Source organism: Emydura macquarii, unplaced genomic scaffold, assembly GCF_026122565.2.
Source record: "Emydura macquarii macquarii isolate MOO-44397 ecotype Brisbane River unplaced genomic scaffold, CSIRO-AGI_Emac_v2 contig_3110, whole genome shotgun sequence".
NCBI lineage: Eukaryota > Metazoa > Chordata > Testudines > Chelidae > Emydura > Emydura macquarii.
The window spans coordinates 386,455-413,311 of record NW_027133247.1 but is presented as its reverse complement, the minus strand read 5'-3'; the positions used below and the strand labels follow the sequence as shown (position 1 = coordinate 413,311).

General features: G+C 41.9%; 1 protein-coding gene across 1 annotated transcript in view; it reads right to left on the bottom strand.

The window, feature by feature from the left end:
* GIPC2 (GIPC PDZ domain containing family member 2) overlaps positions 1 to 26,857 on the bottom strand; it is a 44,894-nt gene that overhangs the window by 3,177 nt on the left and 14,860 nt on the right. The window contains exons 2-5 of the mRNA XM_067530670.1: positions 22,034 to 22,219; positions 16,285 to 16,465; positions 6,091 to 6,200; positions 4,844 to 4,925 (exon numbers count right to left, since the gene is read on the bottom strand). Coding sequence (XP_067386771.1) covers positions 4,844 to 4,925; positions 6,091 to 6,200; positions 16,285 to 16,465; positions 22,034 to 22,219 — 559 coding nt within the window. The remainder of the gene's footprint in view (positions 1 to 4,843; positions 4,926 to 6,090; positions 6,201 to 16,284; positions 16,466 to 22,033; positions 22,220 to 26,857) is intronic.

Sequence of the window (26,857 nt, the reverse complement as noted above, 5' to 3'; positions counted from 1 at the left end):
CTGGGGGGGAAAAAAGAAACAAACAAAAAATCTGGTTTGTCATTAGAAATTTTGAAAGACGATCTCCTGAACGCCATTTCAGAGTAAAGGAAGACAAGCAGCCTTTGGAATTACATTGTAGTAAGATCAGTTAGGAAGATCTGCTGTACTGAAACAGCTATAGTGCTATTAAGGTAGAAATGAGAACAAAACTATAAAAAAAAAATGTGCATTATGCCATAGTGTATTTGTAAAGCCTTGGAAGAAGGGATAGAATGATGCATCCCTTTAAAGCCATTGTATTGTAACCTAAGACCACTAGCACATCTAGTACACAAGCTTGTTAGAGCATAGTGCAGGCTGCTGAAGCTCTGCTAATAGAGCAGCATTATTCCTGTACCCACATATAGGCCAGTATTTACTTCCACAAATCAGCAAAGTATGAGAAAACGTGATTGAATTACAGATTTCAGATTGGATACATTTATGGTAATTATTTTGGACCCAATCCTCAGCTTCTGCCAAGAAGTTAATCAGTGGAATTCTAAGGGATAGAATGGTGGGGGGGGGGGACACAAAGGTGTCATTTGCACCCCCACCGCAATCCTGGATCATCTGGGCACTGGTCTAGATCCCTAGATAAATTAGAAAAGGCTGCTCTAAATTATGCCTGCTACCAATGTTCCCTCCGGCCTGTTACAGCAATTCCAGATTGCCTGCACCAGCTGCAAGGTTGATGAAGGGGTGTCAGCACAGGAGCCACAAGAGCAGCTCTACGCAGTCAAGGACCCCTTAGTTAGGGAGAATCCTTCAGTGGCTGGCAGAGTTTTAGGGATGCTGAGCACATGCAAAACTCTGCAAAGCAGTCTCAGCCCAGTCAAGGACTGGGCCTTTGAATGCAGCTTGCTCACTGAGATATTTGTGTAGATGCCACAGCCCCAAGGCATAATCATAGCAATGGAGAATATTGCAGCCTGGAATCAAATCAGCTCAAACACACTTCTGCTTTTACTGTCTCATGTGATTGTCTTAAATTGCTAGCTGATATTAATTGAAACTTTGTGATCCATCCAATACTCAAGTCACTTTTTTCCCCAAAGCACCTCAGAGAAAATGCTAATGTCACATTTGGAAGGATTTGAAACCCCTATAACTTTCCACTTAGAGGGATGTAAAACAACATATGCAACTGTGCCTGACCAAGGTAACAGAAGCATAAAACCACAGCAGACTATCTCTGCCTGAGAGTCAGGACTGGAGGCTGTAAATCTGTCTGATCAAAACCATGCGAGTTTCTCTTGGGTTCTTAACATGAAACTCATCCCAAGTTCACTGATGTTTATGAACTTTTGGCAAACTAGAGCTGATTTATGTCAACTTGTGACAAGTTATGAGTAAACTTGGATCACTTTAGGCGAAAATCATGGAATCAGTAGTTTTGACTGAATTTTTACTTTTAAGTTTTTAAGTGCATTCAAAGATGAACTCAAACACAGAATTTGGGGGTGCCAAACTATGCAAATCAAAGCCAAGAAAACTTGCATATGTCCTGGCAAATGGAAATTGCTGGAATTTTTACAGCCCTCGTTGAGATTACCCGCTGGTCCCCAGGGGTTATCATCTGTTATCCATGGACTCTTGAGATTACTGCGATTCCTTTATATCATTGTGCTAATTCCTGTGGCCCTTCCTGTAAAGCTTCAAGGAATATTGGCATAAAAGATTCTTGGAAGAAAAGGGTGTGAAATATAAGATGGCAGAGGACCCCTGGCACATCAGATTAATGGGCCTACAGCCATTCATACCTATTCACAAATAAAAACATTGATTTTACTTCTGAGCCAGCGTCAGGCATAGGCTGTATGCCTAATGTGTTCTAGGTGGTTGTCACCATGCCCTGCACCATCTAGCGGCTGCAGGGCTACAGCTCCTTTAAGCTTACAACTTCCTGCACCAGTTGTAGTGGCTCCATGTCCACCCATCCCAGCCTCCTAGCACCACTTCTGGGGAGACAATTCCACCTCATGCACTGGCAGCACACCCTCCTCTCCCCCTGAAACTGCAGAGTGAGAGAGTGTGATTAGGGTATAAATGCCCTGTTTAAACTGCAGGGTTCAGGCTGGGGGGGTGGCGGAGAGAAACCAAAATGTTGCTGCTAAGCACAATTTTTAAAAAATGCATTCAAACAGCTAAAATAGCATCTAAAAATATCTAATTAGAAGTTTAGCTAAAAAAAATTTTTTTAATTGGCCATAGAGCTGAAACACCCATGAGAAATTTCAGCCCAGTCAGTGAGATTTTCAGAATATTATAAGGGTTGAAAACGGGGGCTTCTAATAAAAGCACTTCCTCAATGGTAACCACAATTTCAGTGCCGCCATGGTACTATTTTAAATCCCCTTCTGCTCACATATATTTGATATTACGAAACCTGATATTTCTGAGGGGAATGATCATAACTGTAGTAGTAGGTGTATATTTTTACAATAGCTTGGGGCTGACCTCTAGCATCAGCAGAGCTGAACTACCTTACTACGTTACGTTAAAAAGTAGTGCAAGATGTGGTTGGTACCAAACCCTTCTTGATTTTCTCAAGTACCAATGAGGTTCTTGCATGTGTGAGACTAAGTACTGCTTCATTCCCTGCACACCTTAGCAGTAAATAAAACAAGAGCCCTTCATACACTGAGCACTTTCATTACATTTTTCATTGAGACTAATTTAGCCATGTGTGCCCACACAGTATGGTTTCCTTTAGATAAGTCTTTTATGACCTAGTGAGAAAGCTCCATGAAGAATGTAATGATATTTACAGAGTACAGTTTTCAATGAATCATTGTAACAGCAATCAAACCCATGTTTGCCAAAACATTCAAAAGGCACTTGTAAAGGAGGGCTATTTCCATGCCAATTTTCTGTTTAAGTAAATGTGATTGGTTCACAGACAGGGTCAGTTTCATGTCAAATCTCCTCTTTTTACCCCCAATTGCTTCTTATAATAGCTGCACAATACAAGGTTGGAAGGATTTTATTCAAATGGGGAAAGTGTATTTATTCCCCATTCCTTCCAGCCCTACCTTTCTGTGATTCTAGGACATCAGGGTTGCAAGCCTCAGAGAAAGTAAGAAGAGTCAATTGCGACGAAGAAGGGAGGTAATGAAAGGATAAAATGACTTGGATGGAAGTTTTGGGCAGAGTTGAGATAGTGGTGAGACATCCCAACAGACATTGCAGAGATATTTAGAGATATGAGACTGGAGAGAGGGGGTGGAGGTCAAGGCTTGAAAAGTAGATTTAGAAGTCATCTGAATAGAGGCAGAGAGGACAGATGAGATTGCTTAAAGTGCTGGACAGGATTCTAAAGGAGCAGGAGAAGGGACCAAGATAAGCAATACTGAAGGAGAGGTGATTTCCTATTAGCACTGGAGAGGAGATCTCAACTTGCAAAGGAAGTCATCTTTGTCATGATCTTTCAATCAATAACTGAAGAGACATTCTGGGATTGCGTTCCATTGACATAGGCTTCCCATCCTTTTCCATCTCTTTGGTAGAGGAGCAGTCCATCATGATCCACCATCACCAGTATTGAAGAAAGAGCCCCAGGTAGCCCCCCATGTGTCCCAGATCTCATCTTTAGAGGAGCAATCCTATAAGTGGCCCTCATTGTCATCATGCAGGGAGAAATCTTTCTTACCCCACCAATCAAAAAGTAGCTCTCATTCACTTACCCGACACCACCCACCAGTGTTAGAATAATTTCTTCAATGGCCTTCAATGGCTCAATCATTTTTTTAAATAATCTAGATGCAGCGTCTACTATTGGCTCCATGTCCAGTGTGCCCTTAAAATCATTAAAGGCAATGCGTTTCCAAACTCGGGGACACACTCTGCACAGACCTGAGTGGAACTCTAGTAAAATGGTGTAAAGGAGAGTTTTTCAAAGGCATAATTGAGTTATATGCATAAATGCCATTGAAAGTCAATAGCAATTGGAAGTCTAACGGCCCTTTGTGTCTTTGAAATTGTTCCCCTAACACTGTAAGCCAAACGGCATTGCCACTGAATTTAAAGCATTGTACCTATTTAGGTGTTTATGTGCTCTTAGAAGAAACTTTATGCTGTATAAGATTTTTAACTGGACAAATATTAAGTATTTATCTTATCTTACGCTGTTAAAATAGAAATGATAAAGTAAGATTCTGAATTAAAATTGAGAGCATGGCATTCTAAACACAATCACATTATAGAAGATGTCAGTTTAATGGAGATTAAATAGCAACATTATCTGACATCAAAAGCCCCTGGAGAACAGAACAGAATGAGGATGGGGAGGCAATGATAAAGCTCTTAATCATTTGCCTGCTGAATAACTAACTATCACACTTCTGGTGATTTGTATTTTTGACTAATCTAGGATAATTGAGGAGTGAAATTCCTCATTGAACAGTGACTGGCATTCTCTGAATAAATCCTTTCCATATATTTCATCTCCATGGGCAACTAATCACGTTCATAATCAGTATGAAAATTAAATTATATGTTGATTGAAGATATTTGCGACAGCTGATAAACTTTCCACTCCTAAGGAATGGTGCTTAGAGCTGTATTAGTGTAACAAAAATAAAACTCTATTTTTGCTGCCCCTTTTTTTACCACTGGGCCTTGACACTTATGTTTGACCATTGAAGGAGATAGTTTAGTGGTATAAACCAGAGCAAAGATGTACACTATCCAATAATGCACAAAACTATATGTACATATTGCATAGAAGAGCAAGGATTAATTATCAATTAACTCCAACAACAAAGCAGAGGAATATAATTTAATCAAATAGCAATGCTAAATATGTTAATAAAATACTCACCTAGTTCAATATCTCTTATTCCCATGTACATTTCAAGAAGTTCATCTACTTTTTTTATTGCTTTTGCTTCAATATCAGAGGGCTTAATTGAAACAGAACACATAAATAAGTTTAAATCCTAAACATAAAATGCTACATCTTGGTTACAAGTTTCAAAAATGAAAATACACCTAAATTAATCCAGATTTTGCATTTAGGATCTGATTTTTCCCCATTTCATCATAAACAAATTGCAAGAAATCTTTCACCTTAATGGTTTAGGTTTTAGTTAAAATTTATCCACCACCCCCACCGCATCCCCAAGAGAGTCCAGGGGGAAACTGGAGTATGATACATCTAGTGAGGAACATCTGACTTCTTGGTGACTCTGCACAAGCAGAGCAGAAGATATGAATTTCAATTCCCTCCATCCCACAGGTAGATCTTAGTGTTTCAGCATTTGGGCATGCACAACAATGAAGTGAAAAGCATGTCATTCATTGTCACTGGGCTGGCTCTTTAAGGGGATTTGGGATGTCCAGCCTCCCTGAAACAGGCTCTGCTGAAGGGAAAAAGCCAGCCCAGCTCTTCCTGGGACAGCTGTCTTCCAGCTACTTAGGCAGTTAGCACAGTATACATAAAATATATGTATTGCAGACTCCAAGCACTCAAAAATCGTGAGTCAGACTCCTTAAAAACACCACGACTGTCTTAGAAAATAATGTTTATTAAAGTAATTTTGGATTTTTCTTATTTGCCTTCTGAGCTTTGAGCTGTTGGAGTTCATGTCTTCTAGATTTTCTCCACAGCCACAAGTTTTAGAAACTGTTTTGTTAAAATGTAAATTGAAATTCTCACATAATCGTATGGCTCCAGGAACTGGGGCTTTAAAAGAGCAGTGGGAGGTGGATAAATATTGTGAGACCTGTAATAAAATCATGAGAGTTCGCAGCACTGATATGTATGCCACGAGTAACCAGGCTTTCATTTATTTCTATAAATACTCCACATTTCCTATTGAGCTACCTTGTTCCGTTACCCACTATTTTTATTTCTTACATCAATACTGAATGTAGCTTTAAATAAACTTTTAGTGACATTTAACAAAGTAAGAAACACTGACATTTTAATTTTACAGTGTTGGAATTTTTCAAGAAAATCACATTTTGCCACATAAACTTTGTGGAAGGATAAATATGCTGTTTTGCATAAATGTATCAGATGCTAAAGTTTCAAATGCTCTAATTACTACACCAGTATAAACATACCATTTCCTCCACAGTGGCAGGACCTTTGGATCTCAGTCGAAGTGTTTCTCTTCCCTTGGAGATTTTAGCCTCTGACAGAGTTCCACTTTTTAACCTTGGTTCAATCATTTCTATAACAAAAGTACAACTGTTAAATGTACCATTTAGTTAAAATTAAATTAGTTGCTTTAGATGACTTATTAGCTTCAGCTTTTAGGTCTAACAGATAGATTCCGGCAAACAGGGTTAGCTTTCTTACAGAATTACATTGTTGTCTTTTTGACCTGAGAGGCTAGTCAAAGTTCAGGGTCTGGGGATGTTCCAGTTGGAGGTAGATATTGATGGAGTCTGGCATTTTCTCTGATGAAAACTTGTCTATGTACAAAGGATGTACAGATTTAAAAATTTTATTAAAGATAATGTTTAAAAAAAATGGTCAGATACAGAGTTTAAACAGAAGAGTTCCTGGACATCCAGGCATAACATACAGATTATCAGCAAGTACAGAGTTTGGTTGGGAGTCAGGGAGTACAATGAAAGCATAATCTGTGGTATCCTGGATGGGGGGTAATAGGTTTGATGGTTAACAGTACATGCAATCAGTAATTTGGGAACCTCACTTATTGCAGGGGTTACATAGTATGCCGTTAATGGGGAGTAGGTATGTCCATAATAGTGGATTGTCCCTCATTGGGTCAGTTATGTGGTGTAGATAGTTCTTTAATCTATAAATTCCTCGTGGTGGCGCTCCGGTTTACTCATCCCAGTACTGTCTGTGCCCGGTGATGTGCTCGATGTAAATGTCTCTCAACCACTGGATGGTGTCAGGCACCATGAGGCGCCGCATCAGCCAGGTGTAGCGCCGACCGATACCGCAGGCCCGCAGCACACACTCATTGCTGGGATCACAAGCACCCAGGGCTCCGACGATCAGAGCGTGGGTCTGAACCTCGTAGCCCTTTGCTCTCAGGATGGCGGCCAAGGGGGCGTACTTCTCCTCCTTATGAGCTCGGGCTGAGTGAAAGGCCGGGATCCTGTTTTCGAACGGGACCGTGACGTCCACCATAACGACCTTCTTCTGGTCTTCGTTGGTGATGACTATGTCCGGCCTCAGCGGGCTGCTGAATCCGGGGATGGCGGAGTTCACGGTGACTTTCCCAAGTGAGGCGGCTCTGGACCGCGTTGTGCCGCAGCTGCCAGGCTCTGGAGTGGGGCTTGCAGCTGCAGAGGACGTGGGGGAAGGTTTTGTTGTTGTACCTACACTTCCTGCAGCGTTTGTCCCGGTTCCCATGGCGGATGGCCCCGTTCAGCAGAAGGCAGTTGAGTCGGGCACGGTGGATGAACCACCAGTCCGCGAATCGGGTGAAACTGCCCCATGGCAGAAAGTGGTTGCTGGCATCCCACTTGCTGGTCAAGTCAAAGGCCTTTCCCTGGTCAGGTTTCTTCTTCAGGTCCTCCATGTACAGTGCATGGATGGCAGCCTCCAGGGACCTCTCCAGTATGCCCCGGGAACTAGGGGTGACGATGGTGTGGTCGGTGGCTCTGATCTGCGGCACCAGGACTGACAGCTCCTGGCACTCCCCACACCACGATCACCGGCAGCCAATGCATTTTCCCAGGTGCCATTTGGCGTTGCAAGCATGGGTCCAGAGCGAGGCGATGTCGCCCCCATCACATCCAAATTCACCATCCAGGGAGCCACTGAGGTAGGTGGCGATGTCTTGCCTGGAGGGGGTTCTGCTGATCTGCTTTTTGACAACCTCTCCCAAGATGTTCTTCATGGTGGCGTCTGGGCAGGTCAGCAGGCAGAAAGCCTGGGTGACGACTGCGATGTCATAGAGGTCACCCATGTGGGAGATGTTGGCACCTCCCTGTCTGTGCCCAATGTAAGTCAACTCGTTGCTGGCCCTCTGGGGGAGGAGCAGCCACCTCTTCATCAGCTGCCTGATGGCGCTGTCGGCCTTGTTGAGGAGCACTTTTGCCATGGCTGAACCCCACAGGATGAACAAGATGCGGGGGATCAGGAAGGTGTTTAGGGCGTTGATCTTTTGCCAGGGCACCAGCAGAGAGGCGTCGATCTTGGTGGCGTCCTGTAGGATCTCCTTGATGGTGTCCTCGGGGGTCTGTCAGACGCGGAAACCTGTAGACTTGCCCAGGTGCTGGTACACCTGACCTTCCTCGAGGGAGATTGTGGGCTCACCCTGAATGTGGAACAAGGTTGCCTGGACTAAGTCCCTCCTGATGCCATCGATGTGGAGGGACGCGCATTTCTTGGCGTTGAAACGCAGCCCCATCCAATCAGCAGCCTGGCTAGTGGCGTCGAGCATTCCTCGGAGGCTCTCGGAATCATCCACGATCAGGACCAGGTCATCCACGTAGGCCAGGATGTTTACTCTCTCCCTGTGGAGCTCGAACCCTCTTGGGCCGTTGGAGATGGATCGGATGAGCAGCTCCATGGTAAGGTTGAAGATGATGTGGCTAAGGGGACAGCCCTGCTTCACCCCACTCCGGATTGGGATCTCCACGGTCTCCCCCTCAGTCGAGCGGATAGTGGTGGTGCTCCCAGCATACAGCTCCTGGAGCAGCTGGAGGAAGTCTCTGGGCATCCCAAATTCCTCGAGCGTGGAGAAGATGTGTTGGTTGGGCAAGGACATGAAGGCGTTAGCCAGGTCTAGCCAAGCCACAGCGCACTGGCGCCATGCCTGCCTAGCCGTTTAGATGATGGTTTGTGGGATGAAGTGGTGTTCATAGCAGCCTTCACATGACATGAAGCCCTTCTGAACAGAACTGGCGGCTCCCCTGTTCACAGACCAATCTGTGATCCTGGCCGCTAGGCAGCTGGCATACAGCTTGTAGATGGTGAAGCAGAGGGAGACGGTCTCCAGTTTCTGGGGTCATCTCTCTCTCCTTTCTTGTACATCAGCACCATCATGGCCTTCTTCCAGGAGATAGGGGTCCGGCAGAACTGTTTGCTTTGGTTGTAGAGGGCTGAGAGCACCAGGATCTCGTTTCTTCAGGATGCTGTAGCGGATGCCGTCTTTTCCAGGTGCCATGTTCTTCGTCCTGGAGAGCCTAGCCATCACTTCTTGGGGCGTGAATTTAGCCTCTAGTACACCTGCATCACCAACCTTGGGTAGCAGATGGAGGCACGCCAGGCGCTCAGTGGTGTTCGGGTCCACGCGGTCAAACACGCCCTTGAAGTATGCGAACAGCCTCTCGGAGGGATTGTGCAGTAGGACGAGGGCCCATCAAGGATCTCTCGGATGGCCTTGGCGAGGTTCCTCCAGAACATCTTCTGGATCCTTGAGGCTGAGGCCAGGTCATAGCAGCGGCTGGCGTTCCTCCTCCTGGGGTCTCTCCTGTTGTCGTTGCAGTTCGCTGGTGTTCCGCGAGAGGCTGGGGCGGTCTCCTGGTTTGACCTTCTCCCTGCTGCGATTTCTGCAGTCAGCTCCTGGGTGAGCCTGTCCACGAGGAGGTCGAAGTTGCTGAAGGACTCTACTGTGTCTAGCTTCTCCATCCAAGTGAGCTGCCAGGGCATGGCAGTCTTCGTTGCCGGTCGCTAATCGTCTTGGTGTGCCACAGCGGTGGGCTTGGGCTGCATGTTTGTAGTGCAGGCAGCCTGTGGTCTCCCTTCATCCAAACGCTCGAGGTTCCTTTCGCTTGGGTGGTGGGTCAGCACCTCTGGTGGTGTGGTGGTGTCACAGGGCGCCTGGTCTTCTCTTGGTGGTGTCTAGGCAGTGCTGGTCCTTTTGTGAAGGACAGACTTGGAAGCTCTCGCTCCAGTCCTCAGCGGGGCACGGTCCAGCTGCAGGGATTCTGTGATGCCGCTGGACCTTCTGCGGCTGGGTTCTGTCCGGGCTGATTCTGATGGAGCAGGCAGCGTTCTGGGGCCAGAACCCCTTGCAGCAGTTTTAAGGGCTGTGCTGGGCCATTTGGGGGCTTGACACTGCAGTCTGGCACCAGGGTCATCTCCACCACTGGCTGGGGTTTGCTCTGCAACCTGGGGGGCTACGCTGACCTTCCTGAAAGCAGGGTCTGAGGCAACCAGCTGCAGGGGTGCACTGATCCTTCCCGGGACAGGATGACATCGAGTGGATAGCTGCTCTGTGACACTTAGCTGTCTGTTGATGGGGTTCTCTCTGGCAATCCACGAGGGAGCGCTGGACCCCTTGTTGACAGAGCCCTGACTGGAGAACTTGTCTATGTACAAAGGATGTACATAGTACTGCTTCTCCAAACCCAGAACCAAGAACAAAAGGAGCAATTTACAGCTCCAAGATTCTATAGCCAACAGACCCAAAAGGTCTCTCTAGCTTCTGCCAGGGTTACACTGTGGTCACCAGATTCTAGTATTGCTCTCTCTGGTCTCAGTTTCTCTGTGCTCTGCCTTCCCTCACCCTCCTCCACACCTACCCAAAAAAGCATGTGAGCAGGTTCATACACTTCTTTTTCTTAGGTGGGGGTTTGGGCTTACAATTATGTTAATTGAAGGGTGAGTTCACACCTATCAATCTCAAGGAGGTTTCAACTCAATCCATAACAACATTTCCCCATCTTGGAACGCCCCAAGATTTATCCAATTTAGGGCTCCAACCCTACTTTCTTCAAGGATTGTGTAACCAGGTCAGGCCCCCTCTTTTAAGAGTTTCCCCATATGAACTTATATAATACATTTAATCTTATCAAAGGCTATCCTAAAATTTTCCTTAGCAAACCTTTTTCACTTTTGGATAGTAAAACAGTTGGATTTGTCCAATATTTCCCTCACCTAATTTTATTAGCAGTTGGTCTCCTGGTTTAATCTTGGGTCAGAATTGAGCTGCTTTCTGGTAGTGATAGAAGAAAGCCTGAGACCCCTTAGATGTGACATCTCTCAGCCTAATAGTGGCAGTGCCAATTAGGATAGAATTTTATCTGTAAGGTTGGCAGCATTGTTCTGATCTTTCAACCCATAAACAGCTTAACTGGCCCTAATCTGTTGACTGACATGGGTGTTGCAGAGCTGATATGGGAGTCCATTCTTCTACAGTCTTCTTAATCTGGTACTACTCTCTCCACCAATACATTCTTTTCTGCTTCTGCGAGCCATATGCTGAAAAAGTATCCCAAAAGTTTAAAATTCAGAACTGCCAAACTGTGGCCCATTATCAGTGTCTTATTCTTCTTACACTTTATTCTGTTTTAAACAGTTAATTAGAGTCACTTGCAGTCTGTCCAAATGCTAACAGCTGCATGATTGGCACCTACCTGTGTGTTAGTGCAGTTGTGTCATGATTGTACTGAGCTAATGCTTGTAGGCTGGTCCTGTTTCAGGTGTGAATGTTACCTTAGCTCTGCTTTTTAATATTTACATTATAAGGAAATATACTTGACAAATCTAAACTCTGAGTTAATGAAGGTTCTTCATTTGGGAATATATATATACATACACACACACACACACACAATATGATGGAGTACACACACACACACACACACACACACACAATTAGTTCTGTATGTGTTAAATTAGTTCCTTGCAGGTACAGTATTTCAATGCTGCACGTAATATATTTATGACAAAATAAAATAGAAAATATATTGTTTATGAACTAGCTAAAAATCCAAGTTAGGACCAATACAGTAATTGTATAATTGCAAAATAAATACTGTACATTGAGAGTAGGTGGTAATGTGGGCTTCACTAGCCTTTTGCATCTGGATACTTAAGTTCAGCATTTAGGCCACAAGTGAAAACTCCTAGTCCTCATTTGTGCATTGTACAAGCTTTGCCACAATTCAAACTATTTAAGAAAGCCTCAGAAATGGAATAGCAGGGGTTTTACAGGTCTGAACTGCATATAAAATTATTATGCTGAACCTTTCATGAGCACCAAATACATTCACCAAGAAAAATACATTACAATTCGCAAAATATTAAAGTGACTGTTCTGGGTAGTTCAATCTCATTTTAAAACAAACAGTGCAGTTTAATTTTCTTAAAGTACTGTAGAAATAATTTTACAAATATGCTGAATAAACGTTGATGCATCAAGACCATACAATTTCCAGATAACACTTTACTAAGAAATCCTTTCTTCAGTTCTTAAAATTTTGTCTCTCTCTGTTTCAGGATAAGTTATTTCAGCATATGGCTGAGCTAGTAAAATATAAAAGATACAGTAAAATAAGCATTGGTTCCTATCTACAACATAATCCAAAATGTATTTTACTTTTTTTTTTTTTTTTTTTTTTAAACCCACAATTTTTAAAATCTTGTATTACTTTAATAAGCTGTGCTTGCCATTGGGAGCTTTATACTGTCCCTTTATTCCTGACTTTTCATCCATTCTATTATATGCTCATGCATAGGGAAAAAATACCAAATTGGTTATGAATTTTAAGAAAAACAGCCTATTTGCATATTCTCTTGAAAACTGCTTTATAAAATCAGTGAGCAGTGTTCCTAAAGGGATGTATTATTCACTATTAGCACTATTACTCATGAATTATATGAGGAATTAGAGTGGAAAAATACAGGGATGTTGGGGGGGGGGGGGTAAGAAGTTGTAATATAATTAAAATATAATTCCAAATGCAAAAGTAGAGTCATGGTACCCAGGAATTTAATAGTCTAAAGCCTTAAACTGATCATTATCCTTCCATAATTACCCCTCAAAAGAATGCCGTCCATGACATTTTCTTAATAATCTTGCTTTTAAAAGATGAGTCTTCAGTATGTTACATTCATTTTATTCAGATGCGTTCCAATTGGTTGCTGTGGCTTTGTTAGTCTATAGAGTCACACTATATGAGGAGAATTTCTACTTCTTTTCAAATTTAAAATTCACTTTTTAAATCCTAATTTTACTTTATTTCATTTTAATAAGCTGATACTGTACAGTCTCTGTTACATGCACATCTGGTATCAGCACATTTGTTTAACCCTCTATATTCCTCATTACTTGTTACTTTTGGTGCAGTAATAAGGAGGAAGTTGAATTCTCTTTAAGAAGAAACATTTCAAAATTCTCATTCTTGATGAAGGGTACACCTACCTTAGCTCCATCACTAGTAGTACCTTTACTCATGATCTGACGTATATAGTTGCTTTTGGAGATTTGCAACAAGCACCCAACATTTTGGCCACACTGCCTGTTAAGTTATACTGACTGGAACAGGACCTTTTTATTAATTCTATCATTATTCAAATTTAAAAAATCATGCTATACTTCCTCCAATTAGTTTCTACTGATGCCAAAACCATTCAGAGAGGGCTATCTTATGTCTACCCAAGGGAGAGCAAGAACCCCTTTCTTACTCAGGCTACCCAGACCCTGTGCTTGGGAAGGATACAAGTAAGTGAGGCCATTTGCCTAACTTACTGCCTCCCCTGAGCAGCACTCCTGAGAGGAGAATGGGTCACAGTGATGGGGTAATGAGCAAACCTATGGGTCCATACCTTTACTCACTGAGCAGAATAGCTAAGCTAATGGCTGTGCCTTTGCAGGGAAACAGGAGGTGGTAAATGATTATTCTCTCCCCCTCCCTCTCCCCTGGGAGTGAGGAGGAAGCAGGCAAGTCACTGTGACTCAGAGGTGCGACTCCCAGTCACCATGCCTTCCACAGCTATTCTTGGAGTGATTCAGCTTAAACATTGCCCTTTGCACAGGAGTGCGCCTAAAGTTCCAGGTTAGCCCCATGTGATCTGCTGCCACAAGTGATCAAAACTCAGGCTATTCTGACAATTTCTTCTACATCCTGGAGCTAAATGTTGTTGGGTTTTTTGTTTTTTTTAAAGGAACAAATGGGCTGTGGTGAAAATTCCATTTGAGGTTTATAGCTCATCAAAAGCCTCCATAAACCAATTTCCTAATAATTCAAAGCCAAACATTATCTATATAGAACGTACAACATTTTACGGGCTAAGGGAGGAGGGGAAAGAGCGCTCTCTCCAAGTACCAACATCTGGTAGCACCCCCATAGCTAGCGTAAGAGGGAGGTATAACTCATCCCTATTGAACTAATGATTTTGAATATCAAATGATAAAATCAAAATCAGCTGTTTCCATATTGCCATTTGCAACATGTTCTACATTCTTAGCATCACTATAAAGTACATATGTGCAATATATACGTGTATGTATTTAACAAATATATATTTATCTTTAGAGGTAACAGAGCTTCAACCGCACCCCCTGCCTCTTTACCAGGCTATAGCACCAAGCATAAAAAATACAATTCCATTTTCTCTCATTCTGGCTAATTACTGCAGTTATTCTGACACCAAGTGTCCACACTGGTGCACTGCAGTCTTCCTAGACTGGTCACAGATTATGACAACTTGGAAAACGAATATTTCAACTTGCTCTGAAATTGGAGGTGATAGTGGGGAATCCAGAGTTTAGGATGTGTCTATACACCAACGGATATCAATGATCTATCAACATTTTATTATGAATTATTTACTATTACAGAAAATATTGCAAAGAAAAGCTTAAGGGAAAATCTTAAATAAAGTGATGGAAATAAAAACTAGAAAAGTTTTTTCTATTTTGAAATGTTCAGCTACATGTATATCGTTTAATTTTCAATGACTTGTTAAAAAATAATACAGGTGATTACACACACACACAATTATTTATAAGAGCCACTGGCTCCCTCCTTGCTTGGACAGGGATGAGTTAGTAGCCTCTGCCACACTGTCACATGCTTTCCTCACATTCTGCAGAGGTCTGCCATGGCACGAGGGAACCATACATGGAGGGCATATAGCAGGTCAAGGGCAGAGCATGGAAAAAAAATGTCCACTAGAGAATCTCAGTCTCTGCCTCTGTTACCTTTTCTACCAAGCACCTATACATTGTGGAACCCTACTCCTTTTAAATAGGCTCAGAGGCAACTGCCAGTAGGGAAAGCACGACAGCATTGCTCAACCAAATTGCACTGCCAAGGACCCAGAAGAGAAATAGAGGGTTCCTGAGCCAGGGCAAGAGTCGCAGCATCTCTGTGTAGATACCATCTGTGGGTTCAAGGAAACAACCTCTCTCCCCATTCTGCATGTAAGTGTGTGGGGGCAGAGCAGCAGGATGATGAGTTTGAGGGTAACCGCCCCAATGGGATGGATGTGATCCAGCCCACAGTGGACTGCACTGCTGACAAACTTCAGAAAGTGCTCAGCATTCCAGGTACAATGCTCAGAGGAGCTGAATGCACGATGCAGTCATTCATTTCCATTTTCAGAAAGATCAAAGAAGCAATCTACATTTAATAAGAATAGCCTCAGAGATCCCCCACAATGACTTGATAAAGCCTAGGGTCATTCACTTGTACCCCAGAATGTCAGTCATTTCCTACATGTACATAGAGCACTAGACTACAGCTGCGGCTTATTCAAATCCATTATATGAAACATAGAAAAGATGCTTTGTTTTGGGGTTGTGGGTTTTTTTTGTTTTTGTTTTGTTTTTAAAACTCATTTTTCTGAAAAAAAACCCTTGGGTTTTACAAAAGCTATTATTTGGTTTTTAGCGATTTTCACCTGAATTTTGGACCACTCAAATACAAGAAAATACTGTTATGTAAAGAAAATCCAATACATTGAGTAGATATGTTTGTTGATTATAAATTAGCATAAGTGAAATTTGAGGCTGTCAGTTAAAGTTAGGTAACGTAGTGGAAGATGCACACACGAGTATGTGTGTGTGTAAGGTACAGTTCATTAAATAAACTACAACATTTACTTTCAATACTCTTACTTTTCTCTATTTGTTGCTTTTTTGTGTGTCTATTCTCCTGTTCCCCAATACTAACCCTATATTTACCTAGAAAACTGTGAAGTCAACTTTTTGCACCGATCTTCACCCATTTTTTAATTTTTGTAATAGACACCTATAAATTCCCAGGAATTTTGCAACAAAATAAGAACTGAAAATGAACATCGTTCACAAGTCAAATAAACTTAACTATACCTACAGCGAAACCTGAGCAAGAGACCACCTCCCACAGGCAGCATCTTAAGATCTTAAAGTGTGCTTCCGGTTCAACTTTGTTTTCCTTTAGTTTAACAAAACATAAACAAAACAAAAACACCTTAACTCCTCTAGGCAACTAGGTTACCTTGGGTGGTCACCTAGGATAAATTTCACCATGTTTGGAAAAACAAACAACAAAACAACAGAGGCATGGTATTGCATACTGTCTACCTCTTGTAATTAGAGATTGAATGTCACTCACCAAATGCTTTCATAGGCTCTATCAATGTTAGTTTAAATGTCTGACCCTTCTCCAGTCCTTTTAGTATCTTGGCAACTTCATAATGACGACAACCCACCACATTTTTTCCATTTATAGATTCTATATGATCACCCACACATATCACTTTGATTTGGTTGACAAGGCTGTCTTCTTTAATACGCTGTCAGGTAAAAAAGTATTTATATTAGTTAGAAACAAAATTGTGAAAAAATAAACATGTGGCACCAAATTGACTGCTACTACAGATGAGTGAAACTCTAATGACAACAAGATAGTTTCACCTGTTATGCCAACAGTGAACTCAGCTCTTAAGGAGCATTCAAAAAATATTTATTATGCCTTTAACATAAAAATAACATTGGGTGTGGCCCAAAGTGCATTTTGAAATCTACTTTAGACATGAAGGTGAACTTTAAGTAGATATCGAATTATTAAAAGATTTTGTACTATAAACAGTTAGTGTGGCAATTTTAAACATACATCTCACAGGACACCATATATTCCCACATTTCCTGTGCCCCTTGCAGAACTGCATTACAGTATTTCTACTGAGATAAGAAAGAAGCTTATGAAATCACTGTACTTAATGGGACATCTCATGGAAAAATAAATCATGTAAAAGATATTTGGTAACTTTTACAATAGAAGTTAGCATTTTTTTTAATCTTATGGTGAATGAATTATAGAAGATAGACAATCCCAAAGCATGCGAAGATGTCTAGCATTTGCATTATCAGAGTATTTTAGGGGCATAATTTATAAAAATCATGTGAACAAGACTTACAGTTTAAATTTCAATTTTATATTAAAAATATGTTGTAGTATTTGTTTTTCTATGCATAAATCCCATCTTTCATTCCCTTACTTTGGTGGAGAAACTATAACATAACATAACTTCTTATCCTGAACAGTTAGGCTGAGATAGGAATTTTATTTTAACGCCCTCCTGAAATACATACTATTTCACTGAGAATGGAATTTGTTTTCAGGTAAACCCATTCATCCAGCTTACAAGACGACATAGAAAATAAAATATCATTGTCTACTATTCTAATTCCAATGGGAGTGGGGCAGTTCCCCCTCTCCCCACACACAAGGCTTTTGAGCTTAAAGTTCCATAGGGCGTGGAACCAGGGGCCACTTATAAGCAGTGGTCCCATACTAAATCAGTATGGCTGCTTCAGAGCACCACTTGGGCTGCATGGATGCAACACCACTGAAATTTAACCTAGACACCCAATCATACAGATGGAGTATCAGCTGGGACAAATTTCAACAAGTGGCTTTGTGACCTAGTGGACGGGGTCATAACACTACTCAAATCTGGCCCAGCTTTCCCTCTATTTAAACAGAAGGGCAACTAGGCCAAATGGTGTTGCGACCTGGTGCATGGGGAGTCTATATCCGTGAAAAATAAGACTTTATAATAGAACTGGTGACAGACTGTTGAATGCAGCTTTGCAAAAGTGACATAATACTGAATTTAAAATGGGTGATTTTTTTATAATGCAGAACAACATTAGATCTTAAAGCAAAAGAACCATTGTTTTCAACTTCATCTGTAAAATCTGACCATGCTGTTATCTGCTTTAGAGACTTATCCTTTTAAATACAGAGTAGCAAATTGTTACAAGCGGTAAGCAACTATAACCATCAACAGATTACCTAGTACAACAGAGCTCATAAATTCCTAATGGAATACTAAATCAGTTCATATAAAAGGAAAAGCTCTAATGACAAAAGTGATTCCCCTAAATACAGCTCTTTATTCAACTATTCTGTTTCTGCTTTGTAATGGAACTGTCACTAAAGCTTTCTATCTGACTGGCAACAAAGCATACTGAAAGATACAGCTTATACCTTTTGGATATTTGTGTCTCCACCTTTTCCATTATTTAATACACTGACTCATTGACCAAATCATTCATCTTTTAACTGCTTACATGGCTGACGCCAGTTTAAAAAAATTCTCAGGGATTGTTACTGTACAGATTAGATGACATGGTATTAAAAACACTGGCAGCTGCAGGACTTTATCTATACTAGGTGCCCCATTGTTATTGCCACAGGTAGAGTTGCACAGGTGCTAGCAACAGTGTAAAATATTTGTCAAAAATCTCAAAGGCAGAGACAGTCTTAAAAAAAAAAAAAAAAAAAAAAAAAGATGAGATACAGCTGATGCCCAAAATAGTTTCATTACTATTTTAAATAGGTTAAATGTGTTTAATTATTTGGTTTGCTTATGTGTGTGGGCTTGACGGAAGATGATGTTTAGAAAATATTTAAATTAGGAGAGAGTGGGGATGGGTGCATAGGATTGAGAGGGCATGTATAGGACAACAGGCTAGAAGATTTGATAAGAGTAGCAGAAGGACATATGAAGAAATCAGAGTTGGAAGGGACCTCAGGAGGCCATCCAGTCCAACCCCCTGCTCAAAGCAGGACCAACCTCAGCTAAATAATCCCAGAGAGGGTTTTGTGAAGCCGCATCTTAAAAACCTCTAAAGATGGAGATTCCACCACCTCCCTAGGTAACCCATTCCAGTGCTTCACCACCCTCCTAGTGAAAAACTTTTTCCTAATGTCCAACCTAGACCTCCCCCACTGCAACTTGAGACCGTTGCTCCTTGTTCTGTCATCTGCCACCACTGAGAACAGCCTAGCTTCATCCTCCCTGGAAACCTCTTTCAGGTAGTTAAAGGCTGCTATCAAATCCCCCCTCATTCTTCTCTTCTGCAGACTAAACAAGCCTCGTTCCTTCAGCCTATCCTCATAAGTCTTGTGCTCCAGCCCCCTAATCATTTTTGTTGCCCGCCGCTGGACTCTCTCCAACTTGTCCACATCCTTTTTGTAGTGGGGGGCCCAAAACTGGACATAATACTCCAAATGCGGCCTCACTAATGCCGAATAGAGAGGAATAATCACTTCCCGCAATCTGCTGGCAATGCTCCTACTAATGCAGCCCAATATGCTATTAGCCTTCTTGGCAACCAGGGCACACTGCTGACTCATATCCAGCTTCTTAGCCACTGTTACCCCCAGGTCCTTTTCTGCAGAACTGCTGCCTAGCTCATTGGTCCCCAGTCTGTAGCTGTGCATGGGATTCTTCCTTCCTAAGTGCAGGACTCTGCACTTGTCCTTGTTGAACTTCATCAGATTTCTTTTGGCTCAATCCTCCAGTTTGTTTAGGTCCTTCTGTATCCTATCCCTACCTTCAAGGGTATCTACCACTCCCCCTCGCTTAGTGTCATCTGCAAACTTGCTGAGGGTGCAATCTACCCCATCCTCCAGATCATTAATGAAGATGTTGAACAAAACTGGCCCCAGCACCGACCCCTGGGGCACACCGCTTGTGACCGGCTGCCAGCTAGACATGAAGCCATTGATCACTACTCATTGAGCCCTATGCTCTAGCCAGTTCTCTGGAACAAAGGGCGATGCAATACATAATCAAATTAGTTGTCTGGGCTGGAATGGCATTTTGAAGGGGATGTTAAATTTAAGCATGATATAGTGGGGTGACTGGAAGCCTATCTGACCTCTTTGACCTTGATATTTACGAATCTATTAATTCAGTTTAAGTCCCAGCTCCTCTGGTGTGACAGTTCCAGATAGATAGTGAATGTATTTGAATGTACAGGCCAGATGTTGAGCATCCTATTTTAGAGAAAGCTTCCTTTATTTTTACTACTGAGTTTATCCCTAATCTAAGTGGCTTTCAGATTACTTCTCCCTTCCCCTGGGGCTTTCTGTCCCTGTCTTATTGTGTCATTTTAACAAACAAAAATAACTTTTCAGAAGTGTATTGAACCCCAGGTCAGATTTCCTTTGGGCTCACAAGCACTGCTCATATTCTTCCAATACAACAGGATCCTCTCCTCCTAAAACCAGGGCCCAGAGTAAACCAGTGTGCAAGTTTGGTGAGACAACTTTTCTATGGTGACTGCCATCTTAGTTCCAGAATACAACCTGTCGTTTTGTTTCAATAAGTTTTTAGCCCTCATGGATGCAAAGAAAACCTTGCAAATGTGAGCTGAAGGAAAATGATGCAGTAGCATACGCCTGAGTCTGCAGACAGCCTGAAAAACATAGCTGTCAAGTGGACATTGCTCCCATTCAGCTCAATGCAGTGTTAAACTCAGACGTGTAATGAGCTTCTGACATTTAAACGTCAGCATTGTTAGCCATTTCAGTGCTTTTCAAAGCACAAGAGAAAGCTGAGGTATAAGGCGTGGTCTATATCAGTTTTTTTTCCTAGTATAACTATGTCAGTGAAGGGTGTGATATTTTTTACTGATACAGTTATACTTGTACAATCCCTAGCATACAGAAATAAGCTATTCTGACGATTGGTCTACACTCCAGACCTACATCAGTATAACTACATCACTCAAGGGTGTTAAAAACCCGAACTCCTGAGTGACATAGTTATACTGACCTAATCCCCCATGTAGACAGCACTATGTCGGCAGGAGAGCTTCTCCGGCCAACACAGCTACCACCTCTCAGGGAGGTGGATTAACTATGTCTACAGAAGAGAGCTCTCCCGTCAGCATAGAGCTCTCCCGTCGGCGTAGATCCATTTAAGCGCTACAGCAACGCAGCTGCACTGATGCAGTGTTTTGAGTGTAGACATAGTATGGTATGAACATGCTTATATCAGGGTAACTGCTCCCACCCTAAGAGAGTTGTACTGCTTTAACTACACTGGTATACTTAAAGTGGTACAGCTTGTGTGTGTAGAGAAGGCGTTGGTGTATTATGAAGATCTACACAATCTACTGTGAGTGGCAGCTCATTTTGATGACATAAGCAAGCAAGGTTTAGGGAGTTGATGGAGAACGGGAGAATACCACCACTTTTTCCCCCCCCAATCCGCCCCCAGGCTGCAGTAATCCCTGTGATTGGCACTGCTCTCTCCACATGCTACCAGCCAAGCAGAGAGAGGATTATCACTCCCAGGAGTGCTGGAAGAGAGGAACTTTAAACATCACCGCACTCTGCAAGACATTTTTGGGGAAAAAAAACAAAAAAAAACACCTGTCACTGCCCATCTAAGAGAACCAAGTGGAGGTGCTAGGAATTTCAAGCATTGAAGTGCCGTTACCGCTAGGAAATTTAGGGTTCAGTATTTATATTCCTAAAGTCAGGGCATGATTGACAAAATTCATTGTAGACTCTGAACCTCCAGTGATATTAAAGAGTTTACTGAAGTCTGCACCACACCCTTACTTTGCCAAACACAGTCTCAGTGATACTCCCACCACAAGGATCCTGCAGCTGATCCAAACAAAAAACCAAACAAAAAAATAAAACCAGACACCACTCTCTTCACCCTTCACAGCTGCACTCCAATTAACTTTGCTAATGCACGTAGAATAACTGCAGAGGCTGGATGAAGAGGGACAATGCAATTAAGCCTATTTTCATGCAGCGGAAGGGCACTATGTTTTGCTGTGAACAGGATTTATGAGTGATGGAAATTTAGGATAACTTCACTGTCACATGAGTGAGCAGCTGCTCTATCATCACCTTCAAGAAATTAAAGAAGTGAAAAGGTTGGAAATGGCACAATATCCAGAAAACTAACAGCTCCCTCAATGTAGGAGTGATTGTTGCTCTTCTTTAATTGTGGTGAATATCTGGTAGTCAAAAAGGCTCCAGTTCTAAAGGATTATTATATATATAGTCTTTATAGCATTAGATATAATAGATTGTTAAAATTTACCTTTATGAAGGCATAACCCGTTCCATTGTCTGTAATGGTAAGCCCGAGAGAATCCTCAGATTTAAGAACATCCACTTCTTTTTTTTGTCCTTTTATGTGGGCATATATAAAATCTTCAAGACCAATCTGCCCTCCTAAGAGTTTGTCCATATCAATTTTGTGCGTATTCAAAGTGCAAAATATGATCTACACAGAGGGGAAAAACAAATCAGTTACATTTGAGTTTTAAAATATTACATCAGTCATGGCAAGTTCCATTATGATAGGAAATAAATGGTGGAAAGAATTTGGATTACCCAGGAGTTTGGAGCAAAATATAGTTCATGGTCTTAAGTGATGATCCTCATTTTCTGTCCAGTTCTCAATACTAAAGATCCTATGTTCCCGTACACTCACATGACAAGAAAGGTACTAAATACCCAAATTGTTGTAGAGAAGAGATAGCAAGGTGCAAGGGAAAGGGAACATGTTATCCTATACCCTACCTCAAAGCTGTGCAACCCAAAGACTTCTTGGAACCATCTGGAAGAGGGCACAGGGGTTGCACAGGGTCTTACAGGGATTCCCTGGGTCACATATATGCATAATAGTTCAAAGGGTAACATGCAAGGTCTCTATCAAGAGCCAATAGCTCACTTTTCATCAAAACAATTGAAAACTGTATGTACAGAGAATATTTAAGTTATGTATCTATACTGAAAATTACATTTTTAAGGTCTTGGAGTTAAGGCAGGTCACCAGGAAGTGATAGGTCTCTGACAGGTCCCTTTCAGGTAGGAGTAAATAGACACTTATCTGTTCTTTGCTTACATGTGTATCTAAAGACCTTAACTTTCAGGCAGGCAAGCAGGCCCCAAAACAGGCCCAGAATGCCATCTCCAACAGTTACACAAGCCTAAATGCTTATATACAAACTTAAATTATATACTTGTATCCTAACAAATGCATGTTAGGATTTTATTTTATATAGAACCATGTGTTTGCAATACTTCTAATTTGCTCTTACTTGAATCTCTGCCATCTGTTACACAAACTTAGATATGTTCATATTGAAATCAAGTATAAGTGCTGTGTGCTGAGCAGAAAGGTGGCCTGAGGTGTAACTAGAGAATTAGGGTGTGCCATTCCTTTGAAAACAGCATATCTGTAAATACTGCAGGTATAGAGTGGATTTAGGGCGCTGGATATTCCAGGGCCCTGCTTGGATGGCTTGAAGGTTGGAGTCTGCCTATCTGTAGAGAGGCAGCAGGGCCTGTGCGGCCTAGAGGGGAGTGCTTGTGATAGACAGTAGAATTGGGCAGCTAACCCCTGGCAGGTTCAGACAAGGCTGAGGGCAGGTGATAGCAAGGTGCCTCACAGCCCTGAACTGGGAAGCATCACAAGCTACCTTTCCTCTCCACAATCTCTGTAAGAAAGCTAATCTCCATGTGGCCCAGGGGCATGACCAAGCTGCATGAATCTGGGGAGATTCTCAGGAAACCAGTTCAAGAGGCTGATGATGTGTCTTCCTTGTTTGACACTTGGTTTCCATCAATAAACAACCCAGCTCCCTTGTCAAACCTTATATCAACCAGGAGAGGAAAGTGTCCAAGTTGCAGGCCCCAGCTTTAAGTTTCCCAAGCTGTCTGCCTCCTGGAAGATGTTCTCTGTGTCAGGACATTGTAGATGCTGTATTGTTGGTGGTGAATTCCCTTCCCCCCGTGGCTCCCTATTTTTCTTTTTACATCCTTCTACACAACTACAGCACAAAATTTCAAAAATTCATTATGCCCCAATCAGACAATTTCAGAACACAGCTTTTGCCAGCCCAACTCTCAATACCTCCCTCCCTACTTCACCTCCCACAGGTCTTTTTTGTATAGCATGCTGGCCTGTGGGGACGGCGGTGCAACCAGTGGGAGTATTTATGGTACTCCCCAATGAAACTGTAGACAGAAGAAAGTCAGTGTCCCCAATCAGAGTAACTCTAGAGGGAACCACTGGCTTAAAATCATTGCCACTCATTCCGTAGAGCAATCTGAAACCCTAAAAGTTCCATCAACCTCCAACAGCGTACTTCAACGTAGAAATGTGGATAGAAAAGCATGATCCATTGTCTTTTGCTAATATTAATACATTTTTGTTTGCATAATACAGTGATAAGCATATGGCAATTTGCAGAGCCACTCCCACTGAGGCAAGCAGGAGTGGCACACATCAGTGGGAGAACGTACTGAACAGTGCTAACTAACTAAGAAAGATCGTTCTGCAACACCAAGACATTAGATCTTAAACAAGTCTGTGTCAGCATTATGGTATGGTCGAGGGTTTTCTTGTTTGTCTGTTTGTTTTTTCTCCAGAAACTTATCCAGCATATAAAGCTGAACTTTAGCTTTCTTTAAAAAAAAAACAAAAAAAAACTGATACACTGTTGAACAAAACATTTCTGGGACAATTTTTTGCTGTGAGAAGCAGCATTAAGGGCCTTGAGTTAGTTTTCATTTTGTACTATTACAATATCAAGATGTTTTCAAAACATCCATAACAGTAGAGTGTTAACAATAGGCAGCCTGCAAAACAGTATAGAAAATGTAGCTAGAACACAATAGTTATCTTTGTTTCTTCATGGAAACAAGAATGCACATTTATTCCTATTATTCATTGATTAACTAGAGTCGATCATTGAAATATGCCACAGTTTACAGAGAATGGCAGCCTCTGCATGAGGATGTGCTTCAAAACAAAAAACCTGCTAAACCCGCATTGGACATTTAATTTTTTTTTAAAATGCTAACTGCAGAAGTGTAACACTTTACCTGACAGCCTGTTCAAGAAAACCCATTGATCTCCCCATCACAGGGTGGTCCCTGGAGTCCTCTCTCACCTTATGTACTAACCACACCCACTCCAGGTCTCCTTCACCCTCACCATGTGTCCTTATCATGTTCCAGCAGGCTACCACCTGTAGTGCTATTCACATATTTACATATCTCAGCCAGCTCCCTCATCTCTCACTAGATTGCTTCTGGGGGAAAGGGAACAATGGCAGCGGCAGCAGCACCAGCCAGCTCTGCTTCCTTCACTCTCTCAGCTCCTTCCCCCCCTCTCTCAGCTCCTTCCCCCCCTCCAGGGCTTCCTTCCTCTCCACTTATCTGCTCCCTACTGCTGGGTTGTTTCCTCCTCTAATTAGCTCTTCAGCTATAGCACCACTTGTTTATTGAGCCTCTAATGAGGTCCCAATTAATCTATAGTGGTGGGGGATTTGAGTGACTGGTTACTGAATCAGCTCCTGATGCAGTGCCCCTGTTACGCTCCCATCAACTTTGTACTGTGCCTGGAAAGATTTTAGTAGGAACCCTATGGGTCTGATTTAGATTTCACTTAGATCACTGTAAATCAGGAATAACTCCAGTGAAATCAGACAGACTAAACTATAAGAACAAAAGCAGATGCCTAATCTGTTACTTAGCACTGAAGTTGTGCAGGAGTTCAGATCAACGCATGAAAAAATGAAAGGCATATACTGCCAGGCTGCATAAAGAATTTAATTACTGGGAGTCCCAGACCAAAAAAAAAAAAGCCTATGCAACATCTGGTATGAGTCCTCTGTCCTCACATCATAAGAACATAATTCCTAATTTTAAATCAGTTTAGGAGGTAGAGATACAGCTCATTATCCATTAAATAGACATTTTATTATAGTATTAAGGTGGTCCATGGGAGAAAGAAAAGATTATCTTGGAATTGCCTTGCTGACAATAGTAGCAATAGCCTTGAAAGCATTCTCGAAAACACACACATAGGAAGGCATTTTTTAAAATGTATTTACAGAGTAAGAAAGCATCCAGAAATCTGTAGTGCTACTGCTGTTTTACGGTACGTCTACATTGAATATGCTACAGCAGCACAGCCATAACATGACATCTGTGCTGCTGTAATGCTTCAGTGTAGATATTACCTATGCAAACAGGAGGGGTTCTCCCATCAGTGTATGTAATCCACCTCCCCAAGAGGTGCTAGCTAGGTTCTTTTGTCACCCTAACACCGTCTAGATGGAGTTTAGGTCAGTATATCTATGTTTCTCAGAGGTGTGGCTTTTTCACACCCTTGAGAGATGTGGCTATGCCGATGTAAATCCTCAGCGCAGACCAGCCCTTAGTTTGAACAAAAATTAGTTGGATCTTAACACGCTGTTTTACGCTGAAAACAGACTTTATAAAAATGGCACCATCCTACCTAGCAGAAATGTTGTCTTTGTGTATTCAGAGTCCGATCTGCTTGCTTTCTTGGGCAAAAAAAAGTTTTTACTGCTTTTATCCCATAAGTGCTGCAAAACTCACACAATTTAGAATGAATAAACTGCAGAGTCCATTCCATTTTATGCACCATCATTCATTGATTTTGATTTATAAGCTAAGCACCTCTCCACAGCTGTAGGGGCTTTTATATCATTAGGAACTGGTTTAAAGCCACCAACTCATTTCACATAGGCCATCAAACAACCATTATGTTCTGACTCTGGCTGCTAAAGTAAGACAATAGAAAGTCCCACATCAACTGGCCACTGAGTGTTAAAAGGATTCAGCCAACACACGTCAGTTTCATTCTATTAGGTAACTAAAATGTTCTTTGTTTAATTATCACATTAGCAACATCTCAGAGTTTATTTTGAAATAATCATTCTTTTTAAGCCATCAGCATCCAAGATGTTATTTCCTGAGGGAGCCCAATTCAAAATATCATTACAAAGATTTATGTTAAGTTCCCAGCTTTGTATCATTATCTAGGTAATAACTCAAATCAGTTTAATTGTGATTTAATCCTTGTTACTCTTCTACTGTGAAG